The sequence below is a fragment of the Musca domestica genome, unplaced genomic scaffold, assembly GCF_030504385.1.
Source record: "Musca domestica strain aabys unplaced genomic scaffold, Musca_domestica.polishedcontigs.V.1.1 11, whole genome shotgun sequence".
NCBI classification, from domain to species: Eukaryota; Metazoa; Arthropoda; class Insecta; order Diptera; family Muscidae; genus Musca; species Musca domestica.
In genome coordinates this window covers 10,442,306-10,469,250 of record NW_026712133.1, presented here as the reverse complement: position 1 = coordinate 10,469,250, position 26,945 = coordinate 10,442,306, and the positions used below count along the sequence as shown (strand labels likewise).

The window sequence follows — 26,945 nt, the reverse complement described above, 5'->3', positions numbered from 1 at the left end:
ATCAAAACGATATTTTATTTAAAAACTGAAATCCCTTTTGGATTTAAATTTGTTTTTACCTTCCCATGTTGAATTGATCCATCGGCTGGAGTATATTCATTACAATTTATTCAATAATATTTAACAAATGCATATGTATAACCAACATACTCGTGTATTTACATTGGTATGTACATAATATACAACGACTATTGATTGGTATCATCGGTTATAGTTTTAACCCAATAAACATATATAGTATATCTTTCTTTTTAATTTAGTATAAACTGGAAACATAATCTCTTGAAAATAATAGCGAAAGAAATTAATGTTAGTAATTTTTCTGAAAATTCAAAGAAAAGCTCTTCTTTGCATATTATTTTTTTTAAGTTATCTTGAACATTTTGAAACCTGAAATTGCCAAAAGTTATTTAATTTTTCTTTAAATTCATGAACAAATTCTTTCGGTTATATTTTCCAAAATATGAAAATTTCGTACAAATTTAAAAATTATATAAAATTTAAAATTTATGTTACAACTTTCTCTTTTTTTACTTTGCATTTGGGCGCCACAATCCCTAATAAATGAGTTTTGCCCTTTTCACATATCCTTTCTACCGCTTATTTTCTAGAAATGGTGTAGGAGATTAAAATAATTGTTCCTAAGTTCCTTATGTACGAAACCATAATTCAAATCATTTTTTTTGTTCAATGTTTAGTCTGAGAGGTTCTTGTTTCCAACTCTCCCTTCTCACTGAACGTGTGTTTAAACATTTCGATCGTAATTCTTATTTTAATTTTACAACATCGTTTTGTAATGACCACAGCTCTGATTTGCTCGTCTTTACTCAGAGTAAAACATATTCGAAAGTGGGAGTGCTCGTAGAGTACCAGTCTTCCCCTAAGTTTAGCCTGCTCTCTGTTGGTTCATGTAAGGAAGCTCGTTTCGCTCATTTTTTAAAATAATAGTGGTAGTTAACATGTTCGAAATAGAGTAGAACCATATTTAAACAGCGCATGCGAGTGGAAAAGCTAGCAAGGGTAAAATCTGCTTGATTTCGAGCCAATTTTACTCTCACACGAAAAGGAGCAAAACGTACTCGCTCTTATTCGAGTGGCATAACAAACTAGAGCATTCAATATTTCTTTTTTTTTCTTACTCGTCGAAATATGCCAGCTCGAATTTGAGTAGAGAGAAAAAAAAAACATTTCGTAGCTTTGCTACAAACATGTTTTATGCCTCAGTATCTCAGGATTGATCCCTTACTTCGGTTAGGGCAATAAAAAAACACCAACAGCTCATACGTTTATTAAAAATTATTACAAGAACAGAATAGGGTTAAAGACTGACTCTTTTGATACTTGAAAGGATTTAAGGATTTTAATTCTAAGGATTTTCTCTACCTAATGAATTGTCTCTACTCAGATTTAAATTAATTGGTTTATGTGTGTGCACTTTAGTTAGGTTGTATACTCTTTAGGTTTCCAGCTAGAATTTGGACAGGAATATGTAAAAATCGTCACATATTTTGGAGTTCTCTCCGAAGTTTCAGCTAGGGATTGCATCCACCACTTTAAGTGATACGATATCAGATTCAAAATATATAGTTTCAACCGAATCTGCGCGAGTTCTGCCAATTTGGTTAGCTGGGTACACTTATTTAACTTTTGCCATATATTTCCATCAATTGTTTTTCCCTTGTTTATCTTGAAATACAGATTAATGCATTATAACATCAATTGTTTTAAGGATATATAAGCTGTTTGAGTTTCCCTTCCAAATGCCTACTTTTCTGCCATTTTCCTATATTTTACATTGAAAAGTTAATTTTTTTTGTAGTGGGTTTTGAAATGGTACGTATGCAAGTGTATATGTAAATTTTTTATATTTTTTATTTGTGTCACAAGTACAGACTATCGCACCTGATTATGTCAATGTACAACACTGGCGGGCAAAACGATAACAGCCGACATATTTTCCCTGCCAATTGCAATTGAATTAATTAAACTGTAATTATAAAAAAAAAAATAAAATTTTATATTTTTTTTAACCCCTTGCATTGGAAGATAGATTTCTTATTAATCGAGATTTTGATTTTTCCAGGCTCAAGTCGTACGATTTCCTTTTTAATTTCAACATCCTTTGTTCAGTTTTTGACGCGAGCACCATAAGGTATCATCCTTCCTTCCTTTCTTTTGCTGCGTTTCTTTGGCACTATTTTCCTGATAATTGCCATATTTTTCAATTAAATGTCTTCGTAACATTTCTTTTTATTTCAACTCATCTTCCTTGCGCTCCGTGTGTATGTCTTGCTGATGCTAATTGAAAAATTAATGTCGTTTTTTTATAGGGAGGGGAAACGGAATATCCTCTTTTCTTGCTCCCGATGAAAACTGAAGGCTTTCGGGCAAGTTAAAAAGTTTTACAGGAATAATGCGAATTGCAATTTCACGTTTCACTTTCGAAACAATGGGAATTGGGAGGGGGGTATTTGATTTATATCTGTGTGTTAGTGTATTTTTGCACTCCGAGCGCCATTGCCATTGCATTTTCCACATGATGTCACAATCTGTCGTTCCTTGTCACTGCTGCCTGTAGACTGTCTGATAGTAATGATGGATTTTCTCTCTCCCATTTGTCCATTGTATTTGTCGAGTTGTAATTTTATAACATTGTCTCATTCTATCGTATTGTCTCTCTTTGAATGGGAAATGGTTAAGAAATTATATTTCAATAACTATTTAAGGCCATACAATTTAAAATCATACAAAAAGGATAATATTCAGGAAACCTGCCGAAGTTAAATTAGGTTGTTTGAGGAACATATTAATACAATTTATTTGTGGACAGTTATTTTTAATATATGTTTTCTTTTTTGTATATTCAACATAACCTTTGTGATCCAAAATTTTCAAAATTTTACTTAAGTAGTAAAAAACATTAAGTTCGGCCTGGCCGCACTTTTAATACCCTCCACCTTTGAATAAAGAAAAATTTTTATAGAAAAGTATCTGAATTCAAACGTGTTCCACTTTAAACTACGAATACCAGTAAGACCGTTTAGATAATGCTGTTAATTTTTTCAAAAACCATAAAGGGTGTTACCATACCAGTATGGCCTCCATAGACATTTTTAATCTTAAAGGATTGTCATCTACCAAATCTTCTTAAATACCAAATTTAAAATAATTTTGTAAGTAAATGTGACTAAGATGATCAAAATACCGAATATTCGTGGGTATCGTTAAATGCGTGCTATAGGAAAACGTAGACCTAAATATTCAATGTTCTGCCACCGGAGCTAGGACCCATTACGAAAGACAAATCCGTGAAAAATGTGGCGTAAATCATCAAAATAGCGAATATCGGGAGCTATACAAAAACGTGGACCAATACGTAGAATCTTTCGCCATCGGAGCTAGAACTTATTATGATCAACAAATACTAATTTTTAGACAAATCGGTAAAAAATGTGGGGAAAAGCATTAAAATATCGAATATCGGGAGGTACCGTTATATGGCGGCTATAGCAAAACGTGGACCGATATATCTCACAATGCAATTTTTTGTTGCCTCATTTTGAGGCTCTACGTCAATGTATCGTGATTTCAACAGACCGACCGACAGGCGGACATCGTTAAATCGACTTGGAATTTTATGCTGATCATGAATGTACATACTTTATGGGGTCTACGACGAATATTTAGGGATGTTACAAACGGACTGAAAAAGTTAATATACCGTCCTTTTCAAGGTGGAGGGTATAAATATGTAGGTATATATATATATATATATATATATATATATATATATATATATATATATATATATATATATATATATATATATATACATATATATATATATATATATATATATATATATATATATATATATATATATATATATATATAAGGAAGGGATTTCCGTTCATGTGTCATTGTACATTTTGTATTTGTAACTTTCAAATAACGTTTAAATTACATCAGTTAAATATGGCACGAGCCATGGACACAATCTAACATTCAAGCGCTCAAAAATACAACATTTACTGGCTGACTTCAAAACTGCAATTTTTGTCGTTTTTCTTCTCTCCTTTTGAGCTACATGCTCCTCACAAAATGAACATTTATAATAAAACAAAAAAAAAATCATAAAAATGAAATCTTTAAATCTTGTGACGCGACAAAGTTTCAACATAAATTTGTCGCTTTAGCCAACTCTTGGTAGGAAGAGACATGGCAAAGCTTGTGATGAAGTTGCATTGACTAATGGTTGGAAGAAAAAAGAAAAAGTAATCGAAAGGAAAGCAAACTCCAAAAGAGAAATGTTAAAGAAAAATGACAATTATATTGCTGTCATGTGACTTGCTCGGGCACATTTTTTCCATTTTTTTGCTTCTGCTTAACCCGAAGATGGAGGATAAGTTTATATTGTCGTTTGCAACATTTCGAAATGTTTGTTCGAGATGTTGTTCATCTTCGTAAGACAAGAATTCAAAATATTGGTTTTAAGCTTATGTAGAATTTGACATACATATTTGAGTAACAAATTATGCCTCATGCGGCCTAATGACGTTTTATAATGGCAAAATCAATACGGAATCTTCCTCTTTGGTAATGGGAGAATAATGACAAAGGAGAAAGAAAAATTTGAAGTTAATTGCTTATTGATCACACTAATAAATTTTAGCTCATCACAGTGTAACCTATGTAATACCTATCGATAGTTTCTATTAACTTTTGATACTTGTACCCTTCGAAAGGGTTAAGCACTTTTGCATCCCCCTCACTCGCTCGACGTAAGCATAAAATCATATCATTGTTTTATTTATGACATCTAGCTTTTGACAATTTGGCGATTACTGTTGCTATTTACACTAAAAGTCGCCAGCTCTGTCGTAGCGGAAAAACTTGTACCCCACACCACCTCTTCAACATATTGGCCATTATTGTAATGGCATTCAAAGAAAATGCTTCCCAAGTTTAACTGAAACATTTTAATCCTCTTTGTCGGGAACTTTTAAGTTATTTTCTTTTCCCCCCAAGGAAGAAATGCAACCACCCATATCATTGTAGTCAATTCATTTATTATTTATGTAAAATATTGAGCCATAAACTTCTTAAGCACTTAGCATAGAGTTGACTTTGTTGGGTGGTGGTAGGACAAGGTGAGTTGGCCCAGACGTAACCTTTTTCTCCTATCCCCTCCAATATCTACCACATTTTGTTGGGTAAGCAAACAATAATGATGGTGTGTGTGTGCGTGTACGAGCGTTGAAGGGTTCTATTTGTCCCGAGTATTTCCACGTGTTTCTTTTGAGACAAGGACATTGATGGCCATACATATTTGTATTTTTTCTCCTTTTCCTTTTTTGTTTACTTTCAAGAAATGTAAATAACCAGAAGATTGTGTTTCCACAGTGAACTTGAATGTGAACAATGTGGTATTGTTATTTTCTCTCGTGAACTTTTTAAAAATGATATTCGAAGTAGCGTTTAATTTTATTTCTGTTTGATTTGGTGTAAGAAAGTTGAATGAAAACCGAAAAATATATTTTAATTTCTACGGGTTTTTTATTTGAAGTAAATACTCCAAAAATGATTTTCTAAATGAGTATTTCAAATAAAACGAAAAAATGTCTACTTTCAAATGTTGATATTCATTAAAGAAAGGCTGTCTGTCCTAAGATAGGAATCAACAAGGTTATCCAGCGATGTAGTATACAAATACAAAATACCTAACATCCATAGTTTTGACTTCCAAAAGCCTCAAATTTTAAGTTGATTTAGCAATCTTCGTTGGTCCCCTTTAATGACACTAGAATTATCGTACAAAGATATTTTAAATTTGACACACAAAGGTTTATATCATAGCTAGAATCCATAGAATTAAAAAGAGCTACATAGATCCACATTCAGGCATTTTCGCCACAATATATAAATTTTTTCTCAATATTAACCTTTTCACAATTTAAAAAAAAAAACTTCGAAAATGCCCTCACATAAGCCCCGGGGGTCTATTTACTATACCTTCCACAACACTCTGCCATTCCGTTTTAGGCTTAAACAAGTAACCATGTCCGTCGGTCTGTGAAAATTACTCTAGAATGCAAAAAATGTCGGAAATAGCATCAAATTTTAGAATAAGTTTGGATTTGTTCGAATTGGTCTCCTTTGGCATTAAATTATTGCCTTCAAACGGGCAATGAACCGTCACACGCTGCCCGAATATTGCTCTGCGGTATTTTCTCCCATTCCCGGCGAAGCGCTTGCATGAGGTGATCGACACTTTGGTATTTTTTAGTGCCAACCTTGTTTCCAAAATACTCCAGACACAATAGTCCAACGGATTGGTATCCGGAGATTTTGTTGGCCATTGTGCGCTAGAAATGAAGCGAGGAACCACATTTGCCTGCGGCCAAAATCTTTGCGTGCCCAAGGCTGTAATACACCTTCCAGAATATTTTCGCGATAATATTTGGCATTTATTCTGACGCCACGGTCGATTAATACGAGCGGAGAGCGACCATCGGCTGTTAGGGCGGCCCACACTATCACCATGGCCGGCGCTTGAGATTTGTTGGCAAACCGAGGGTACACATTTTCAGCTGACCTCTTCGGCAAGTAAAAACGATCATTTTGTTTGTTTACAAACTGCAGGACAACGAATGTTTCTCATCGGAGAAAACCAAATTCGGCAGTTCACCACTTTCGGCCAAGCTAAGCAACTCTTTAGTCCTTTGGAATGCCATTTTTCAATATTTGCTGAATGGATTATTGCGATATGTTCAGCTCACGAGCAATTTCGGCCATTTCTGCTGATGTTCCTGTTTTCTTCCGTCCATTTCCTTGACGTCGGGCTACGCTACCAGTATCACGGTAACGAGCGATGGTAGGAGACATAAAAGATTTATTAACATTTAAATGCTGGAGTGCTCTAACGATAGCCACTCTTGGTTTTCCAGCGAAATATAAAGAAATCACGCATGAATTCCATCACGAATAACTTTTTTCTGGAAAATTCTCACCAAAATGCTTTTGTACGCTTATAAACAATATAATCAGCTGTCACTGGAATAATTTTAAACGCTGTCGGAAGAGTGGCTTAGAAATGACAGCAGTCTGAAGTTGGTTGCAGTTTTTTCATCGCACCCTGTATTAATATATATTATAGCATCTAAAGCGTTTCATTTCAGATAACAAGTTGCGTGAAACGCCTTAAAGTATGTTATGAAAATCCTTAACATAAATGTAGAAAAGTAGATTTACATATGATTCCTACATTATGTGTATTCAGTCTTTAAAAAGTACTTTTCTCTTAAATCACAAGGAGCCCCACGACATACACATAAGCTTCCCTAAAAATACTTCTAAAATAATTTCGGTCCATTGATTGCCAGAAAGGATGATATATGTGAAAATTTTTTTAAGGTGTTTTCTATAGAATACAGCGTCTGCATAAAATCTCACTAAGATATGTAACCCACCAAAGTCTCCCCAACCACACAAGATCTAACAAAAATTCATCTGTACTTGTAACCGGTTTTATGTCGGCCAAACTTAGACATTAGACGTATTCTTTTGCAACCCCTTGCCTCAGTATCACATATTTCTATAATTCTCATTCAATTAATATGAAATATGTTTTCCCTTTATCGCCTGAAGTTTTGTCGGTTCACTGTCTGACAAGGTCCATAGTCCATGACAGAGAGAGAGAAAGAGACCATTAAACGTAAAACATTGCTTCCTGTTTGAGCGTTAAATCATTGAAAATCTATGAACTTATTTCCCCGAGAACCCTTTGAGTGTGTCAGTGGGTAATTTATATTGTAATCTTATCAAAATTTCCATTAAGGATAATGGACATTTGTTTTTGAACCCTTTTGTCTGGAACAATACATTGGATCATCGCATGTGTTCATCTCTGTTGTTTTTTTCTTTTTTATTTTCATTAGTGGCCAAACATATTTTAATGGGTTTTTTGTTCATATTTTTTGGTGGTTAATTTTCTAGGGCATCTTTTGAGATGACCATCCTCCCCCTTTATTATTTATGCCTGACAACCATGAAATATGCTTAACAAACCATTTTACAAATGGTCACAAAAACAAAGAAAGAAACTTTTCGCTTTCTTTGGCATTCGTTAACTGACTCTGACCTTCAACAATAAAAATGACAAAGTATCCTTTTTTCCGACTGGCCGACGTACTGCCTGACCAGTAAAACTTTTTTATTTGAGTATAAACCTAAGTAATCGGCCAATAAAATCAATAACGGATGTTGTTAAGAAATTTGTTTAAAGTCAAAACCGAATTGGTATCTCAAACACGAATTGCTTGCACAAGTATGATATTTCTCGATGCTTGCTGCTTTCTCACTGATTTCATAATCAGGTTTCCGCTCCAGACCGACCGCATTGCCACACGCCGCCACACCGGCATGATGTGGACACGTGTGTATGTGTCTTAATCAGCAAAATATAACATCTACTCTGGGACATTCACTTGCTTGGAAAATCGGAATATAGATCCTAACCTACAGTCACAAATTCGTTGCTGTTGTTATTTTTATCCTCTCCACATTCCCTGTTTCTTTTTTTGTATTTTCCTTTTATGCTGTTGGGACAGGGTTTGCATTTCGATTTGATTTTCCGGTTAGGCAAAGGCCAGAAAAAAGGCAATGAATCTTGTGTTTAAACTAAAATCCATTGAGGACAAATAACTTGATTGTGTGTGTGTGTGCGTGTGAAAGGATGTATGTGTTGGTAAGTTGGTACGGAGCTTAGCCATAATACCTAACGACTCTTCCAGGTGATTGAGATTCATAATACGTTTGTAACAATTTTTACGGTCAAACGTTTTTTTTCGGTTTCAACATTTTTTTCTCCTCTTCGTTGGGGAGAGGGAGAAAATCTCACAACCATCCTTGTGTGTGTGTGTGCGTGTGTTTTGTTGTATTCCATTTCAAAGTCCTTTTACCTTAGCTCTTTCATTTTTAGCGACAACATAATCTAAGAATTAGTTTTCTAGCTTACTTTCTTTTTGAGCAAGGTTTTCCCCATTTTCTCCCGTTACAACATTCTAATCTAGTATAAATGCCTCCTCTTATGTCCGAAATGTTTGATGAATTGCAAAATTGGCATTTTCATGGAGTGTTGAAGGAGTATAGCCCGAAAACGACCCTTTTTGAAAACCTCAAAGGCAAACGGATGAAAGGAAAAGCCAAATAAGAAAAGAAACAGAAAAGGTCAAGGAATTTCATGGGAAATTTTCTCATATGCGTAACAAAAGAATGCTAAGGTTTGGGGATTTCACGAAAAAAAGGTAACGTTGAAGTGGTGGTATCTGGAAAATGTAGTTTGTAACATTTTAACAGGATGAAGTATGTCAAGGATAAGTTAGGAGTTTTTAAAAAAAAAGAAGTTTGTAATTCCACTTCATAGTTGGGGTCATAGAAGCATGTAAGCCATTAATTGGTTGTTTGGAAACCCCAAAAATGTTACTCAATAGGATATAATAATAAAAATATAAAATTTACTTTCCCCTTGTAGTAAAAATATTATGACAAGTGATTAAATATCAGAGCAGAGATTTGCTCATTTTCACACGGCAACGAAACTTGCTCGCGAGTAAGATTGCTCGAAGAGTGAGTATCCTTTTATAGAGTCTCTCTCTTTACTATTTTGTTTAAGCACTCTCGAGTGACTTCTTGTTGGAAAAATTGGAATGGGAGCAAAATCGCTCAAAATAGAAGAAGAGTGAAAAATATTTTATTTTCTGATTTGTGTGTGCATGTGTGTGTGATAGCAAACGGATTTTGATGTTGATGTGTACTGTAAAAGAAGGGAAAAAGAGTAGGAAGTGGGGTGAGATCTTGCAAGAAAAATACCTTTACATAGAAATACAACAACGGTATGACAAAAACTAATGGAGTGCTCGACGAGAGTTGAATCCGCTCGATGTCGAAAGAATTTTGCTCCCGCTGAAAAACGAGCAACATCGAAAAATTGAGTTTGCTCATTTTTTCGGCTCCCAGGAGCGCTCTCGCTCGAATTCGAGTGAGTTTCACTCTTTGTACAAATTCGAGCGAGTTTTTCGGAGGGGTGCAAAATTCGATCAAAAGTGCTTTACTTTCACAGTTTTTGCTAATAATCTTACTTGGCTTAGATTAAAATGTTTTGTACATATAATTAAGATTCATATTTTAACAGATAAACCTCTTTGCAAACTTAAGTGATTGTATAATTCTAATTATAAATTTAAAATTCCCAATAAAGAACGAAAAAAACAAAATACATTACAAGCATCTCCTGAATTTTTAATGGCACTGCCGTTTTTAAAACACTCTTTTGTTAATTTATTAAAAATGTCTCTTTTTTGGTTTACCATCATTCTTAGTTTTTACTTTCTTTTTCTCTCATACCAGGATTGACAGTTCTCTCCTCAACAATTGCCGATGAATCTCTGGATACAAGAGAAAAATCAGATCTCACATTAAAATGCCGTTTTACAGATCAATACGATGCCGATGATTTCACATTTTACTGGGCCAGATGGACAGCGAATCCGGCCCTCTTTGAAAATGTAGCCATTGGTGATGTCCAACTAAATTCAGGCTATAGGTAAGTACTTTTATTATTTCTCCTAACAATTTAATTTAATATATAAAAGCCAGCATCAGGGTAGTCGTTCATCAAACTACAATTTTTAAATCAGAAACTACTTCCAAACGGAAAAAAATTAAATATGATTTTGCAATAACTTCATTGATAATTATTCAAAATTTAAAACAAAATTAAAAATGTATTGAAATATTTTGTTTTACCTAAATCACATTTTTATCATGAGAAAAATCGCAGTTGTTCTTTATAGAAGATATTTTTTAAGACTAGGAAAATATATGGAGACGAAACAAGTGAAGCAGCAAAATTGTTTAAGTTTGGGATGTTAGGCTCACAGTATTCAATTTCTAGACCAAAAATGTTTCATCATTAGTAATTATGGGCAAATTAGGTCTCTTTTTGTTTTGTAATATATCTAATTTTTTAAATAGGAAATCATGTATGTCCTAGCCTATGGCTACTTTAGCCTGTTAATCTTAGTTTACTGACCCCAGCCGTTTTCATTCCGTTACATTTCCATGATTCTCGGGACTAAGTAACTTTGTATATGAGAAATGAAAGACAAACCAAAAAACATTGCACACTAATGTGGTGCAATATTAAACTGAAGGGGTGAATAAGGAATTTATTGCAGGGGCATTGACACACCACAATATGTTTAGATTTTTCATAGCATACTTTTAGGAAATATAGCATAGCATACTATTTAGGAAAAATATTATATTTTAATTGTGTGCGACGATGGGAATGTAATACTCTCTTGTGTTTTAAGTAACTAACTTGCTTTTAAAATATTTCACACTCTAAATCATGTTAGAGATTAAATTTTGGCCAAATACGTTGGCTTAAAAAAACCCGAATTGGACATTGCAGGGCCTTTAAGCAATTTTAATATTTTTCGAAAAAGTCTTTTGCTCTCGTCAAAAAAAAATCTAAGCATTGGTCTCTAGCGTTAGGACTTTTATCAAACCTAGGTGTGAGGATGTGTTCTAATTTTTTTCATATATGCGGATTAATACAAAATGTGGACCGGAATTGCTAAATGCAGTAATTGCAATTGTGGTTCAAAAGTTAAAATCAGGAGGTGAGGTCCGATTTGGCATGTAACACCTCCGAAACTATTCTTAAAAGAGAGCCTATAACAATTAGATGAAGAGAAGTGATTCTACCTAAGATTAATTTACAGCTGATTTTGGTGGTATAGTGGCTGAAAGGTTTGAAAACGTAAGAGAATGTCAAACTTGGGCCCATATAACGTAGTCTCAATGTGTCTTCAATAATACAACTGCTGTGCCGAATTGCAAACCTGTGCATCAAATTCCATAGCCTCTCTAGCGGACAGTGTTAACATGACTTTGAATGCTCTGTCGATTAATAATGGCTATGCCTTATTTCCGGATGGTGCTAAAGTAATGTCTTAATTTCTATAACCCCTACCTTATGGTATATAAGGAAGTATTAAAAATTCTAAAAAACTCTCAATTGTGTGACCTATGTAAAATCATTGGAATTTCTGCCAATTTTGAAAGCTTCCTTTCAATGGACAAACGTTAAAGGTCTTTTTTTCTTTTTTAACCTACGAACACAACCCCTAACATTTTTATTTTTATGTTAAAGGACAATATCAAAAGACTTCATCAGGTTTCAAAACAACCAGTGAAACAGAAGCACAGTGTTACGAAATTCAAAAAATAAAAAATTGTAACTTTATTTTTTATGTATTCACGACTATTTTACTGGAGTTTTACAAACAAAAGTGAAAAATTCGATCTTATAAAAAAAAATTCCATTGTTGACACAAAATACTGCATTTCGACATAGTGTACGTATGCAAAGACCTAAAATGATAAAGACTAGACAAAATGCATTTTGAGCAAATGGTTTGTGAAACAGCTCATGACAGAGGCATGTTATTATAAAACAAACATTTTGAGAAACGAAAGACAAATAAAAAATTGAAAAATCTAAAAACGTGGTTTCAAAATTCTATTCCATAGACCTTTCCAATTAATTACATATAGCCTTAGCGGGTTAAATCACATAACATTTGTAGCTATGTTGTTACGATATCATAACAACAGAGTATGTTCAGTGGGTTGCCATATTTTGACTCTGTCTTGTCCCATCTTTATATTTCTATGTCTTTGACGTATGTTTTTCTAGGTCTTCTTAGATCTGATATTTGTTTATTTGTGTTTTTTTCTAGTATCTGTTTTTTTAATATTTACTACATTTTCGCCCATAGTTCTACCACGTCAAGTAAAATTTTCGAAAAAAAGAAATTAAATTTTGTTATTGGTGATACAAAATGTTTAATTTTGACACACTGTGCCGTGCATCTGTTTTACCACATATTCTTAAAACTGATGATACTTTTTGAGAATTGTCCTTTAACTATCATCTGACTTCTTTGTCTCTCTCTTTGAGTTAAAAGACACCTGCTTATTTTAAATATACTACTCAAAAGTCTTAACAATTTAATTCCTGCTGCACTCACATACCAGATGCTTTTAATAAATTTCCTATTTATAATTTATAAAATATATTATTGTGTGCATTTTTCTCAGAAATCCTAGATTTTTTCTTTATGATTATGTTACGTAGCATGGAATTGAAATAAGTTTTTCATGCCATTCATTAAAACACTTCATTTGCTGTTGGTCATTCGAAACAGCTGTTTGAAGAGAGAAAATATGCTGCATATTTTTAGATTTTTGCACACAAAAACCAAATCTCATAAAGCATATCTCTGTGGTACGGTTTTGATGAACAACAACAACAAAAAAACAAGAACATAAAGAAAGAAGAAAATAGAATTTATTTCATTCTCACCCAGTAAGATATGCATAAATATTTCAACAAAAGTAACAATCCTTTGGGATGCCCAATGATATAGAGACGCTAACGGGGTGTACTCGAGACGAGGAGTCTACTTATTTATGTTATTTATTTATGCTTATCCCCAATAGCGAGTAAACAATGCAAAGCTAGTTGCCGAGAAATAACAAAATGAAATATCTTTGCCATGGTTAGCACAACCGAATGCAAGGACTTAAGTGCAAGAAACCACTGCTACCGAGTCTCAGAGCAGTGCAGTTTGTGCAATGAAGTTTTGCTCGCAACGCACACACACAAACAATCACACCAAATAAGTAGCACAGACAGAAATCCGGCTTCTAAATGCTACTCTAGTCCCAGAGTCCTTAAGGGATTTTTGTATCAACAAAACAGAAGAAGAAGAGAAAATAAAAAAAAATAAAAAACACAACAAAACAAAAACCAAATAAAGCCTGAACTAGGATTCGTTTCGCTAAAATGTAGCCAGTCAAGCAAGCATTGGCAGGCAACGCTCAGTCATGTACATATTATGATAAACGTTACTAAATGAGCATTTTCCCCAAGCAGCGACTCGCTGGCGAAACCTCAGTTGTATGAATTGCAGTCTCCATTCGTCTTTTTTTTCTGAGCTATGCAGGTTGTCTTGCTTTTTTCTGATGTTGTGTTCTATGTTTTGTGGATGGGAAATGATAAAGACAAGTCCTGGTTAGTGGTGGATAGGTTGGTAGGATGGGGAGAAGCGTTTGAAATAAAACGCTTACATTCACATAAATTGCATTTCTTTTGTATTGAGTGTTAAGAAGTTTTATGAGTAAATAAAATGGTTTTAGTGCAATATTGATATAAAACATAAAACAGGAACACAGCGAGAGGAATGAGTGCGGAACATAAAAAAGCAAACAATCATTGTTTTTCACTTGACGAGCTGGAGAGCTGCGTTTTTTTGTCTGTCTTTGTAAAAAATGGTTTCACTTTAATGTCGAGTAAAGGATGTACTGCATCATTTGACTGATCTCAGGGGCCATAGATGTAGAAGCTCCATATAAAATTGATGAGTAAATTGTCTTGCCATCACACATTTTTTATGATAGACATTATTCATTGATAATAATGGTGCATTTTTATTTTCATCAAGAAGAGGATTATGTTTAAATCCTTTGCAAGAAGTCATTTTCGGGTCATTAAAATATCTACACGAATTTTTATTGTATTTTTGATTGGGGGAAAATTGAAAATATTTTTAATGTTTTTTAGGGACTTTTTTCCTCTTTGACTTTTGTACTTTAAAAAGTTTATTGGGATACCTAGTTACAGAATCAATTGCATAGAGTCCATCTTAAAAATATTAATCGCACTTGAATAAATTTTAAGATTTTGCATAGCACTTATGAATTTAATGCCTGGGATAGTTATATGTGTTAATTGGTTGAATCCAATTCAATACCAACCACTCCGTATTTTTGAAAGACTCCGACTCCGAAACAATATCCAATTTATTTTATTTTATAAGTCCTTAACCTCCACTCCCTATATCTTTATATAATAACATTTCAAACTGACAAATGAATGGCAAAAATTAAATTATTTTGTTTTCTGTTGCAAACGTCTTCGAAATGCCAGAATTATATCCCAATACATGGGATTGGAACCGGATAGTTTTGTAAATATTTGAAGTTTTCGGCAGGGCTAAATTATATCCTCTGAGAACCTGACTCCCAAATGTAAGCTAATTTGGTCAAAAAATGCATCTTAAATTTAAACTTACACGAAATCGGCAGGTTCGGTATCAAATAATGAACCTGCATTGTCATTATTTCGTAAAATCAAGGGGAATACTGAAAAACAGAAGGCAGCCCATTTTTGCTAAACAACGTTTTCCACGTTGCACGGATTTGGTTGTTTTCACTCGGGAGCGAAACTTGCTCGCGAGCAGGGTTGCTCGAAGAATGTGAGATTTTACGTAGTCTACTCTTCACTCTTGTGTTTCGTGAGGCAGTGCTCGTGAATTACTCATATTTGAAAAATGAGCGTGGGAGCAGAAGGAAGGAAGAAAGATAGAAAACACATATACATGGAAATACAACAACGATATGACAAAAACTACAAGAGTAGAATCGGCTCGATTTTGAAAGAATATTGTTCCCAGTCAAAAACGAGGTAAACAGGCTCTCTCCTATTCGAGCGACATCGAAAAATTGAGTTTGTTCAATTTTTTTCTGCTCCCAGAAGAGATCTCTCTCCAATTCCAATAAATTCCACTCTTTGTTCAATTCGAACGAATTTTTCGGTGGTCTGATAGGTCATGAAGACTCCGATGAATATTTTGAAGTAATACAAAGGAAATGATAACCTCGAAGTAGAGGATATAAATTAGTGTAAATTGTAGATATTTTATTTGTGTTGGAGATAGCTCTTTAAGAGTGAAGTCAACTCTTGATTCTACAATTTTTGAAGTTTTGCCTCTTCCTCTTCTATCTCGTTATCCTGACACTACTGTATATATACACATTTATTTCAACGAATATCCTATTTTGTTTTAATATTTCGTTTTCGGTTTCTAATCACTGCAAGGCAATTTTTGTTTCAAATTTCATTTTGGACATTTTAATCACTGGAACCATCACTAAATGGGGCAAACAATTTCCAACTCAAATGTGTTGTAGGCTTTCACTTGGACTGAAATGTGATGCTCTTCATTTTTTTGTTTTTGCATGTTACCATGAACTCAATATGTGCTTTGTGTTTTTGTTGTTGCCAGTCCTCTTATAATTAAGTTCTTAAGCACTTGTTGTTATTGTTGAGCTAAAAGGGGGAACCCATTAATACATTGGCAGAAGGAAGGACAATGCAAAAGAATGCAAAAACACAACATAGCAACAACAACAATAACACAAAAAACGCCCCGTTGTACTTGAATAAACCTTAATTTGGTTTCGAGCTTTTGCTGCTTCTGGTGTTATTGTTATCCCTATACACATACATACAAACACATACATACATATGTACATAACCTCATTCATTCATGGCTCATCTCATGTCAGCCACAAACAATACCCTAAACGTTTCTTATTGTCCATAAGTGGGCTCTGTTTGTTGCTTCTACAAAAGCCAAAGCTGAGAAGAACAAAAATAACAATCGACCACAAAAAATGTAGCATACATTGAGGCTGGCTGCAATTCACTTGTGTTGGTTATTGGCATTCCTCTGCTTTCTTGATGGTGGCAAGGTGGGTACTGCTACCGCTACTGCTGTTGCTTCTGATGAGGTTCCGTTTTTAGTTACCGTCGTCGTTGTTGTTGTTAAAGCCTTTATGTGCACCGGAATATCCTTGGTGTTCAACTCCGACTATTATTGCCATTACTGCCATTGCCAGTGCATGCATGGTTTCCTTTGTTAGCAGCATTGTGTGTCCATGAACAAGAAACAACTCGTCATTTCAGATTGGCGAAAAAGAGTTGCTGCTGCTGCTACTAACCCTAGCATGAAGAGCACAAAGCAGAAGCTTGAGTACCATAGACACGTAGTTGGAAACCTGAGAAAAAGTGCTGCAACAAAACGAATAAAACAAAATAATTTCATTGCAATACAACAACAAAATAAATACTCTGTTATACATATAAAAACATAAGCATCCAAGAGCACACCGACACACACACATGCATGCAAACATACACACAAATATGCTTACACATGTTTTATACAAACAAGAAAAAGCACCGGAGCTTGAATGAAGGAGAAACATCAGCAAAAGAAGGACAAGTATTTTAACAAGCTGAATGCAATGCAAAAAACAAGAAAAAAATCAAGCATATCTGGAAATGAAACTGCTCACAAACACGCCTAACTATCACACACACCTACATATAATGCACCCATTAGCCAAGAACCATCATCTATACCTGCATTATGCACTTCAGGAACAAGTTGCCATTGTTGCTGTTTTTTTTTTTACAATTTTTTTACGTTGCAATAACATATCACACACATTCTGCCTTACAAGCGTGTGAAGTGAATACGATTTCGGCATTTTGAAAAAAGGTAAATGTAGAGCAAATCGCTTCAATATTAAAGTGCAAGAAAGTAAGAATACTCCTAAGACAGGTGGGGGCTCCATATTCCCAGTTTTGACCATGCTGCCACTACATGTCACATAAAAGCCTTATGCCTGATGCCACTTTCCCCCCTCTTTCTCTCACACACACACATACACTTGCTCTCACTTAAACACTTACATTGCAATCAGCCACTCAATGGAAAATTGCATCACACATTTTCACTCTGATTCAGATAATACAACGCCCAGACAAGATAACTAACATTGGCTTTAACAACTAGTCGTGTCGCACAAATTGTTGTCTTAGTCCACAAGAAGAGAAAGGGAACACCAGAATAAGTAGATCTGCAAACGGTATTTGGATTGCATTTTTGAGGAGAATATCACATCCCAAGAAGTTGATATTTCTTTTTCAATACTTGACTATTTTCTCTTACGTTATAATTATTGTGGTCGGTACTGTACTCTTAAACTAGCGTCAAATGCATTACGTAATTTACGACCAGACTAAAGTATTGAAGTCACTTCTGATGTATGGATGTATGTGTGTTTGTTTGTATGTACAAGGTAGCTATTCTTGGCCAACCAAATCAATATTAACCAAGGACAAGATACTTGATTATTAACAACTACAGGAACAGGATGATGTGCAGTGATGCATTGCCTGTGGCGACTGTCCTGTTTATACTATTTATATGTATGTACGTATGTATACCAAATACATATATGGAATCTTACTTCTATTCCATACTCTATTTTTAATATATTGCCTTGTACTGGCAAAAGCAATCAATTAAATGAATATCTTAGCACACTACCCAGTATCCGTCCAGTTATATACCATCGATGCATGCGTAAGGCCATTGAAAGATATATGTATGTATGCGTGTGTGTGCGTCCTTGTTTGTAATAATTGCTTAAACAATTTATTAAGAATTCTTCTTAAATGAATTCTATAAATTACCCTTCTGCTCGATACACCACACTCATATTTTATCTAGAATTTGTTGTAAAATATTCAATCAATTCTCTTTAAGGCATCTTTAGTTGAAAAAATAGAAAAAAAAAAAAAAAAAAAAAAAAAAAAAAACAGAAAACAAATAGAATTGCATGGATATAAATTGAGCTCGGGCGAGGGACGTTTGAAAAGTTCGAAAAATGCCCACATTTTGTTAAGGGTAAACGTAATGGAAGAGCGACATGTTAATATGGGATCGAAAAACTAATGGTAAATCTAAATGGCAACCCTTCTGAGTTACCATTTTTTAATAAATAAAAGCTGGCAATTGTTCTACTAAGCCTTACCCGCCCAAATTTGGGTAGGATAGAGTTTTTAAAGATTTCGTCATTGCCCACCATTTTGGTTTCCTTTCCCTATATTATTCGGTACAAGACGCGTTTCTAGTAAAAAAAATACCAAAACTTGTAAATTTCTCTGAAATAGATATTTCAAAAAAAGGAAACAAAATTTTAATGTAATAGACTCATAAGATCAAGTGTTGTGTGGAGTCCCTTTGTTAAAATTTAAATGGAATTACATCCTTGTAATAACAGCCCTCTTCATAATTTTTCATTTATTTTTTCAAATAAAAAATTTTAGTTGTAAATTGGAAACCACATAAAAATAACACAATTTACAAAATGTAAATAGACAATTTATTTATTTTTTATCTTAAATGCCAACTCAACATAAATTACATGTATCGTTGAAAGGCATGGGTATATCCGAATTGTGACAAACATTACCAGTAATGGGTAAATGCCAAACTGATTGTCAGTGGTCTGTGAACGACCTTAAGAGATAAATGCACATCAATTAATTTATATTTATGTCACAAGAAAGAATTGGTTATACATCCAATTCTGCAACTCTATATTATGTGAGTTTGCTAGAATGTCAAGACACTTTTTCCACAACTACCAGTAGCATTTTTTATAGCATACTTCTAGACGTTCCTCAGAAATTTTAATCTAAAAAAACGCTTTATGAGTAATGTTTAGCATTCTATAATGTACCCTTACTTTTAATTGTAAAAATTTTTGGGAGCTCCTTAAAGTATGTTGTAAAAAAGTAAAATATAAAATATATAAATGTCACTTTACATATGACTCTAACATAATGTGTATTCGGGCCTTATGAGATTCGCCCAATATCATTGCATTTGGTGTAGGATGCATTCGGTTATTAATTGTGGAAATTTTTATTTTGCCATGCCTCATAGAAATGAAAACAAATTGCATTTACGTCGATGTTTCTACTTCGTCGTCGTCCAAAATTTGTTTAGATGTGTTGAAAAGTCTCTCTAAAATATTACTTACAATTCAAATTCAATGCACAAACTAATTGCTGCTCTAGCATAACAAGATAATATTTTTAAGGACTGTTCGAGGACTTGCATAAATCTGGCCAAGGAGTTGATGAGTTGAACATGAGTTGAGATGAACACAGAAAAAATGTTATCTGAGTTGTTCAGCTGATTTAGAGCGGACAATGTCGAGAGAGGCTCATATTGTGTGAGGATGTGTAACTCTTCTTTCATCGAATCGAATTTTGCCAGGACAAAAATCTAAAAGGTGGCATCTTAAAACTAGGTTAAACATCATGTGAGGGTCATTCAAAGTTGACTCACTTTTTTACATATATCTTTTTTTTTACTCAATTTGTCTCTTAGAGCAAACTCTCACTCTATTTCGAGCAAATCCGCTTCCACTCTAACTGTCAACCGGGAGTGACTCGGGAACGCTTCCGCACAAAAGACCGAAGAGTAAACTCCTCTATATAAAACTCCCGAGTGAAAATTAACAAATCCGTGCTCTGTACAGTAATAATAAGACACCCTAAGGCCTTTTAAATTGGAGATCACAGATGTTGCCTAAAAGTATTTTCCAAATATTCTGAACGTAATCTGGAAATCACTCTAGCTTTCGAACGAAATGAAGAATGTTGATAAGATTTTTCCCTAATGTTTATTATGTCTGCAGGACTTTTGGTATGGAAAATGGGTCATGTAGGTCTACATTTTGGTATAGCCCCCATAAAATGGTACCTCCCTTTTTTCGGTATTTTTGTGATTTAAGCAACATTATTTACCGGAAATGTTTTAAATTTGGTATTTGAAGTTCGTAATAAATACTATAGCCTATGACAGAAAATTGTCTGTGCAGGTCCACGTCTTCGTATAGCCCTCATATAACGGTAGCTCCCGATATTCGGTATTTGGACAATTTTAGCGACATTATTCACCGAAATTAGCATTTGAATATCGTAATGGCTTATGGCATATAACTCGTTTGCATTTTCATAAAAGCCAAAATGTATTATCGCAAGCCAGAGTGGGTGATAGTACAAGATCCTTGCCAGACATTGTCAATATAGGAGTAGGTTTTCGGACCTTGATTCTTATTCTGTGAAAATTTGATTTGGTAAATATTTTCTTTATACATTCGAAATTTCCCTCATTTTTGTTATAGTTTTCATTTTATATTTTCACAGAACAAAAATGAAGCCCCAGATTCATCAACTTTTATTCCTGCCCATCAAATTTCTGGACATTTAAGAAATTCTCATTCATCGTTCTGCCAAACATCCTGAAATTTTCTCCCGAACAGTCCTTAACAAATTCCATTATATATTAAAAGAAACTGGAAAAAATCACAGAATAAAATCAACATCAAATATAAATTTTGCAAGAAAATGTCGAGTGCAAATATCAGAAAACTTTTATTCATATGAATTTCCATTCGTATAATAAATCGAAAAATAACACAGAAAAAAAAAAAAAACGAAAACGAAATACCGAAGAATATTCTGGTAATTGAAATAGTAGTGTGTCCATTCTTTTATTGGAAAATTAAACAACATTTTCACATGGTATGGATATAATTGAATAAATCTCTGAAGATGTATCTTTGGAATTTGCTTTTTTTTTCGATTAAGTCAAAAAAGAAGGAAAAATTGTGGATTGCTTTAATTGATGTATGTCAGGCATTCGAAATGAATTGTGATTTAATGGAATGAAATAAATAGCTTGTTGGACTTGTTAAGATAAGAAATTTTTAAAATCTCCAGAATGTGATGTGAGTGTTGCTCTTTTTGTTTTGCTCTCAAAAGCCATATTTCCTGTTCTTTTAAACGCTAATTGTTATGACCATATTATTGAGATTTATTAACTTAAAACCGCCTGAAAGTATGCCTCACTAAGAGTGATTTCCTTAAAAATATGCTTCCGTGCCTGCCAGCCTGGATGACTAGGCGCTGTGTTATTATGGTTGCCATAGCTTCATTTTAATGCGATTAAAAATTAATATTGTTATCAAGAAAGTAAAAAAAAACGGCAAACAGTCTATTTTTCCGGACCTCATCTCCCGTTTCATGCGCGGTGAAGTGAATGGCAATTAGCTTCATTAACATTGTTGCCTGCTCCCACCATACCTTCTGAAAGGTCACTTTCTTTTTCTCTATGGGTGTTGTTGTTGTTATTCTAATATTAGAGAGAGAGAGAGAGACAGAAAAAACATCACCATGGCCTGGGAGAAAAATGAAAGGAAATAACAAAACGCCCGAAAGAACACAAAAAAAACAGAACTTTCAAGGACACTTGAAATATCTGTGCACATTAACGTTTGTGCTTTTGCGCTTTTCTGCGAAACACAGCTTCCTCTTCTAAACGGTTTCTAAGGTGACTGGCAAAGTAATTTAAGAAGTTTTTTCCTTTGCTTGTTATAGGTCTACACAGATGGTCATTTTTTCCTTGACGTCGGCGGTGGGGGGTAGCGCACGGGGTATCACACTAAGACATATTACATTTAAGAAGCTCAAATTATCAGGCAATACCTTTGGGTCGGTTCTTCGATCGTAATTTGTCAATTAGCGATTGCTGTTATGCTGTTTTCTGCTTACACAGCAATAATAATAATCGCCGTTACTTGGCTACAAACTGCCAAAAAGAAAGCGGGAATAAGAAAATTAATGGAATATTTATGCTATTCGTTATGTATTTTTGGAGAAATTTTGAAGAAAATATTTCAATTAAGTTGAATTCCTTACAAATTAGTTGGGCGAACCGAAAACATGAAGATATTCGATTTATCCTTTCGTCTTGGCTCCGTGCGGCTAGGAACAGAGTTGTTTTAATTAAATTGAAATGAAATCACGATTTGCTCCAAATGGCTGTTCCTTACCAATTTCTTGTTTCTCATTCTTCGTTTTCGTCTTTGCCCACTTTTATGTTTAACATTTTCAATTATCCTTATCTACCTTGCTCGTGGAATGTCTTGTTGTCCCAGTGCATTTGTCGGTGTGTAGTGGTCGCCATTGGTGATGGTGGTGTTTGTTGTTGATGTTGGCCTTAAATAGCAGTTTGATTTTTAACAGATTTCCCTTTTTGGTATGCCCATGTCTTTTCATCTACATTTTTTCCATTTCCATTTTCATTGCAGGCTTGATTTTCGTCCTAAAAGCGGCATTTACGATCTACAAATTAAAAATGCCTCCTACGCCCGTGACAATGGCCGCTTCGAGTGTCGCATTAAGGCCAAAGGCACAGGTGCCGATGTGCATCAGGAATTTTACAATTTAACTGTGCTTACGCCGCCACATCCGCCTGTCATATCGCCCGGCAATATAGCCGTTGCCACCGAAGATAAAACCATGAAATTGACATGCAGTAGTATTGGTGGTTCGCCCGATCCAACGATAACGTAAGTATACACTCGCAACATTTTTACAGCTGGACATTTTTGCATCCTCCGAGCTGCAAGGCCTGCAATTGTGTCGGTTTATATTAAGTCGTCGTGGTCATTTAATTGAAATAAAAGTCCTGCCAACCGATCGACTGACCGACCAACCATGGAGCTGGTGTTTTGCTCCATGCTTCATTCGGTAGCTGTGAGCCACTCATTGAAAGCCAGAAATGGGTCCCGAGTCTGCCGTTACATGTATATTTTATGAGCTTCTTGAAAGCATTTGTGTCTTCTCGACTTAAACAGCGTTCGGTTTTCCATTTTTTTTGCCACGTTTTCTCGTTGTCTTTTGGCCCGTTATATGTGGGCCGGGATAAACCTTACGCACGCACACGCACACGCACGCTCTACGTGCCATTTTAATTTACGCTGTAAACCGAGAATGAGAATATAATAAAAATTAAAAAATAAGACAAACAACGACAAAAGAAATTACATTGCATAATAAATTTGGCACTTAATTCCCTTATGATGACAGCAATGCTATCCGCTATCCGCCATCCGAAAAGTGTGATATTAAATAAATGGCATAAATTTCGTTTCGTTTCATTACCGCAACTACTACTCGGAACAGAAAAGACAACAGCAGATATTATGACGAGCGGAATCCATGTCTAACAGGGATCGGAGGCACTACACAAAAGGAAGTGCAAAATAAATACACATGTCAGTGTCTCTGTGTGTGTGAGTGTGGGATATTAAAAAGATATCCAGAATTTAAGATGAAAATAATGAGAAAAATGGAAAAGAAAATGTGATGATGCAAGGGGATGTGATTGATACGGACAGAGAGAATTGTATTCAAGTTGCGAAGTAACTGCAATTAAATCCTTTACATAAGAACTATATGAATACATATATAAAAAAGTAACTGACGGGAAAATCATCAACGTCCAGCCTGATTGATATGATATATGATGCAATATTACATAAATGCCAGTTTCCACATCGTGTTAGAGTCACATGTAAAGTGATTTGTTTACGTTTTATAATAAACATTTTTGCGGTATGCTTTTAAGCGCACCCAAGAATTGATATACACATATTATGTTAATGTTGCACTTATTCTATGAATATATTAAGATATCATTTCAGGTAACAGATAGTGTGAATCGCCTTAAAGTATGCCATAAAAGTGCTTAACATGAATTTGGTAAAAGTAGTTTTACATATGACTCTAACATACTAGCCTTAATGGATGTGTATGAGAAAGAGTATACCTTTGGACGGACTTAAATAAAAATCGATGTAGTTCTGCCAAACTATCATTAGCCTCATTTTTTCATGGATCAAAATTCTTAACTTATACAAAATGTTTTAAGTCTCTTAAAGACGGAAAAATTCTAGGCAATTTTCAAGAGCCCTTAACACAAATATCCGACCATTTGAGATTTCTGGAGTGAGCTGATGTTAGTAAGCGCCTCCACCCTCTTTTTGTCCTTCTCCTTCGAGGCGCATCTTATGATCTTACTTTTTCTGCCCGATCTAAAACTATTTATTAAATTTTATAATTTCCGATTTTCGAATTACATTCAAACATATAAAGTACGAAAACAAATTGTTAAACGTTTCAAATTAAATAAAATAGTAAAATGTTTAAGACTAGGGAAAAGTTAAGCCAAAATGCAAATTATTTTCAGAAATATGTTTGAAAATGCATGGTTTTCAACAGCACGATATTATTCTATGGTAAAAAATATTATTGGAACTGAAAAGAAAATATTGAACCTATCAAGAGTTTTTTCCACTGTTTCTAGTTAAAGGTCTGATTACACATTATGTAAAAATCATATAACCCTTTTGCGTTTATAGCATACTTTAGGGAGCTCCCAAAAGCCTTGAATCTGGGAAAAATGTCGATGATATCTATCATCTATTTATACCTCCTCGGAGGATTATTTCCGTGTAATTATTTAATTATCTTAGCATGATACACCCTCTTCATGTCTTAAATACAAAGCAAGATAAATATCTCCGGATAACCTTTAAAATATCATTCAGCTAAATTTTTCTTGAAAAGGTCAACTTGTCACATTTAAATTTATTTTACAACTTTCTTGCTTGCCTTTCGTATTCCCCCCCCCCCCTTTGTTCCCTAACTACAATCTGCCAAGAAATGTCTTGGGTGTCAGCCCCCTCCCCAAGTTTCTCAAAAATTCTGTGCAATTAATGTAGATAACTTCATATTTTGTATCCTTTTTGCTTGCTGTCCGTCTATGCTTTGCATTACATAGTTTTATAATGACCTTTAATAATTGCTAAAAGTTTTCCCAGTAGTTCTTCCTTTTGCACTCCTTTTTTTGGTATGGGATGGTAAACTGTTGCTGTAAAGTCATTAACAAACAAGTTTCATATCACTCCGAATGGCAGCGTCGGCGACGGACAGCGCAAAGGGTTTAAATTCAATTTTAATATTAATTTAGAGTCACAAGTCCTTTCTCCTCGACATCACTACGACCGACTGCATTTAAAAGGACAATTAGATTTCATTTAGCGAAAACTACTGAGCGAGAGAGAGAGAGAAAAAAGAACAATTTAAAATTATGCTCAACGGAAGTGTCCAAAAAATTTGAAGCAGCACAAAGCGCTCAATGTTTGCCAAAATAAAGAACAGAAAAAAACGGCGTTGCTGATTTTTCCTTTTTCCTGCATTTCCTTTGCCAACAACAACAACAGCAGCAGTAAGATGTGTTGCAACAAAAACAAAGTTACACCAAAAAGAACTTTAAAACCAAACCACATACTCTTGTGTGTTTGTCCGCCACACACACACAGACACACACACTCGCTTACATATTTGCAAACAAATATTCTGGCAGAAAATAGGGGGATAAATACTAAATGAAGAGAGACACCAAAACAAATGGAAAATACAAATAAACCCGAATGATGCCACTTAACGATATCAGCGCACACAAAAAAACAAGAAGCAGTACATACATACAACAACATTAACGAGCAAAACAACAACAAGAAGTACATCTATTTCGGCAGCCAGTGATGATGATAAAGTATCCACTTGCAGGCTGGCTAACAGTCAGACACAACATATACAGCACATTCTCGGGAGGCGAACATCAGCCGTGGCCACACCATTAGTTCCATGAGTGCCGGCCACCCATGTCCAACACTCCCAAACACTATCAAAGCAAAAATCCTGTTATGTTGTAGTTGTAACATTTTTGTTGTTGCCATTATCCGTGGCAGTGTTGTTCGGCTGTCCAAACGACGAAGCGGTCATGCAAAATCATTGGAAAAAAAGATACGAAATAATTTTTCATGTTTTTGTTTCATTTCCGTTTCACGTATCTCTATCTTTACGTTTATTTTTTGTCGGCCTTTTTTTTTTTGGCTGACTCTTCTCCTGTTCCCGTTTCTTATTGTTATGTTTTCTCATTCCTCTTCTTCTTTTTCTTTTCTTTTTTCATGTACAGCTGGTATCGCGAAGGCAGCAATGCAATGCTGCAAACTGAGGTACTCAAAGGAGGCTCAAAGGATCAACCCACCAATGCAACGTTAACCATTGTGCCACGTCGCGAGGACGATGCTGCCAAATACAAATGTGTTGTTTGGAATCGTGCCATGAACGAGGGCGAACGTTTGGAAGCCACAGCCACGTTAAATGTTAATTGTAAGTAAACTTTTTATGTTATTCTCTTCTTCGTGGTGGGTTGGCTATTTCATTTTCAGCGGGGGTTTTGGCAAAC

At 34.6% G+C, this 26,945-nt stretch overlaps 1 protein-coding gene across 1 annotated transcript in view; it reads left to right on the top strand.

Moving 5' to 3' along the window:
* Nucleotides 1-26,945, top strand: part of LOC101900488 (cell adhesion molecule Dscam2) — a 275,819-nt gene that overhangs the window by 161,358 nt on the left and 87,516 nt on the right. Inside the window, exons 3-5 of the mRNA XM_005181985.4 lie at nt 10,408-10,603; nt 22,936-23,196; nt 26,673-26,869. Of these exons, the coding sequence (XP_005182042.1) occupies nt 10,408-10,603; nt 22,936-23,196; nt 26,673-26,869 (654 nt within the window). The remainder of the gene's footprint in view (nt 1-10,407; nt 10,604-22,935; nt 23,197-26,672; nt 26,870-26,945) is intronic.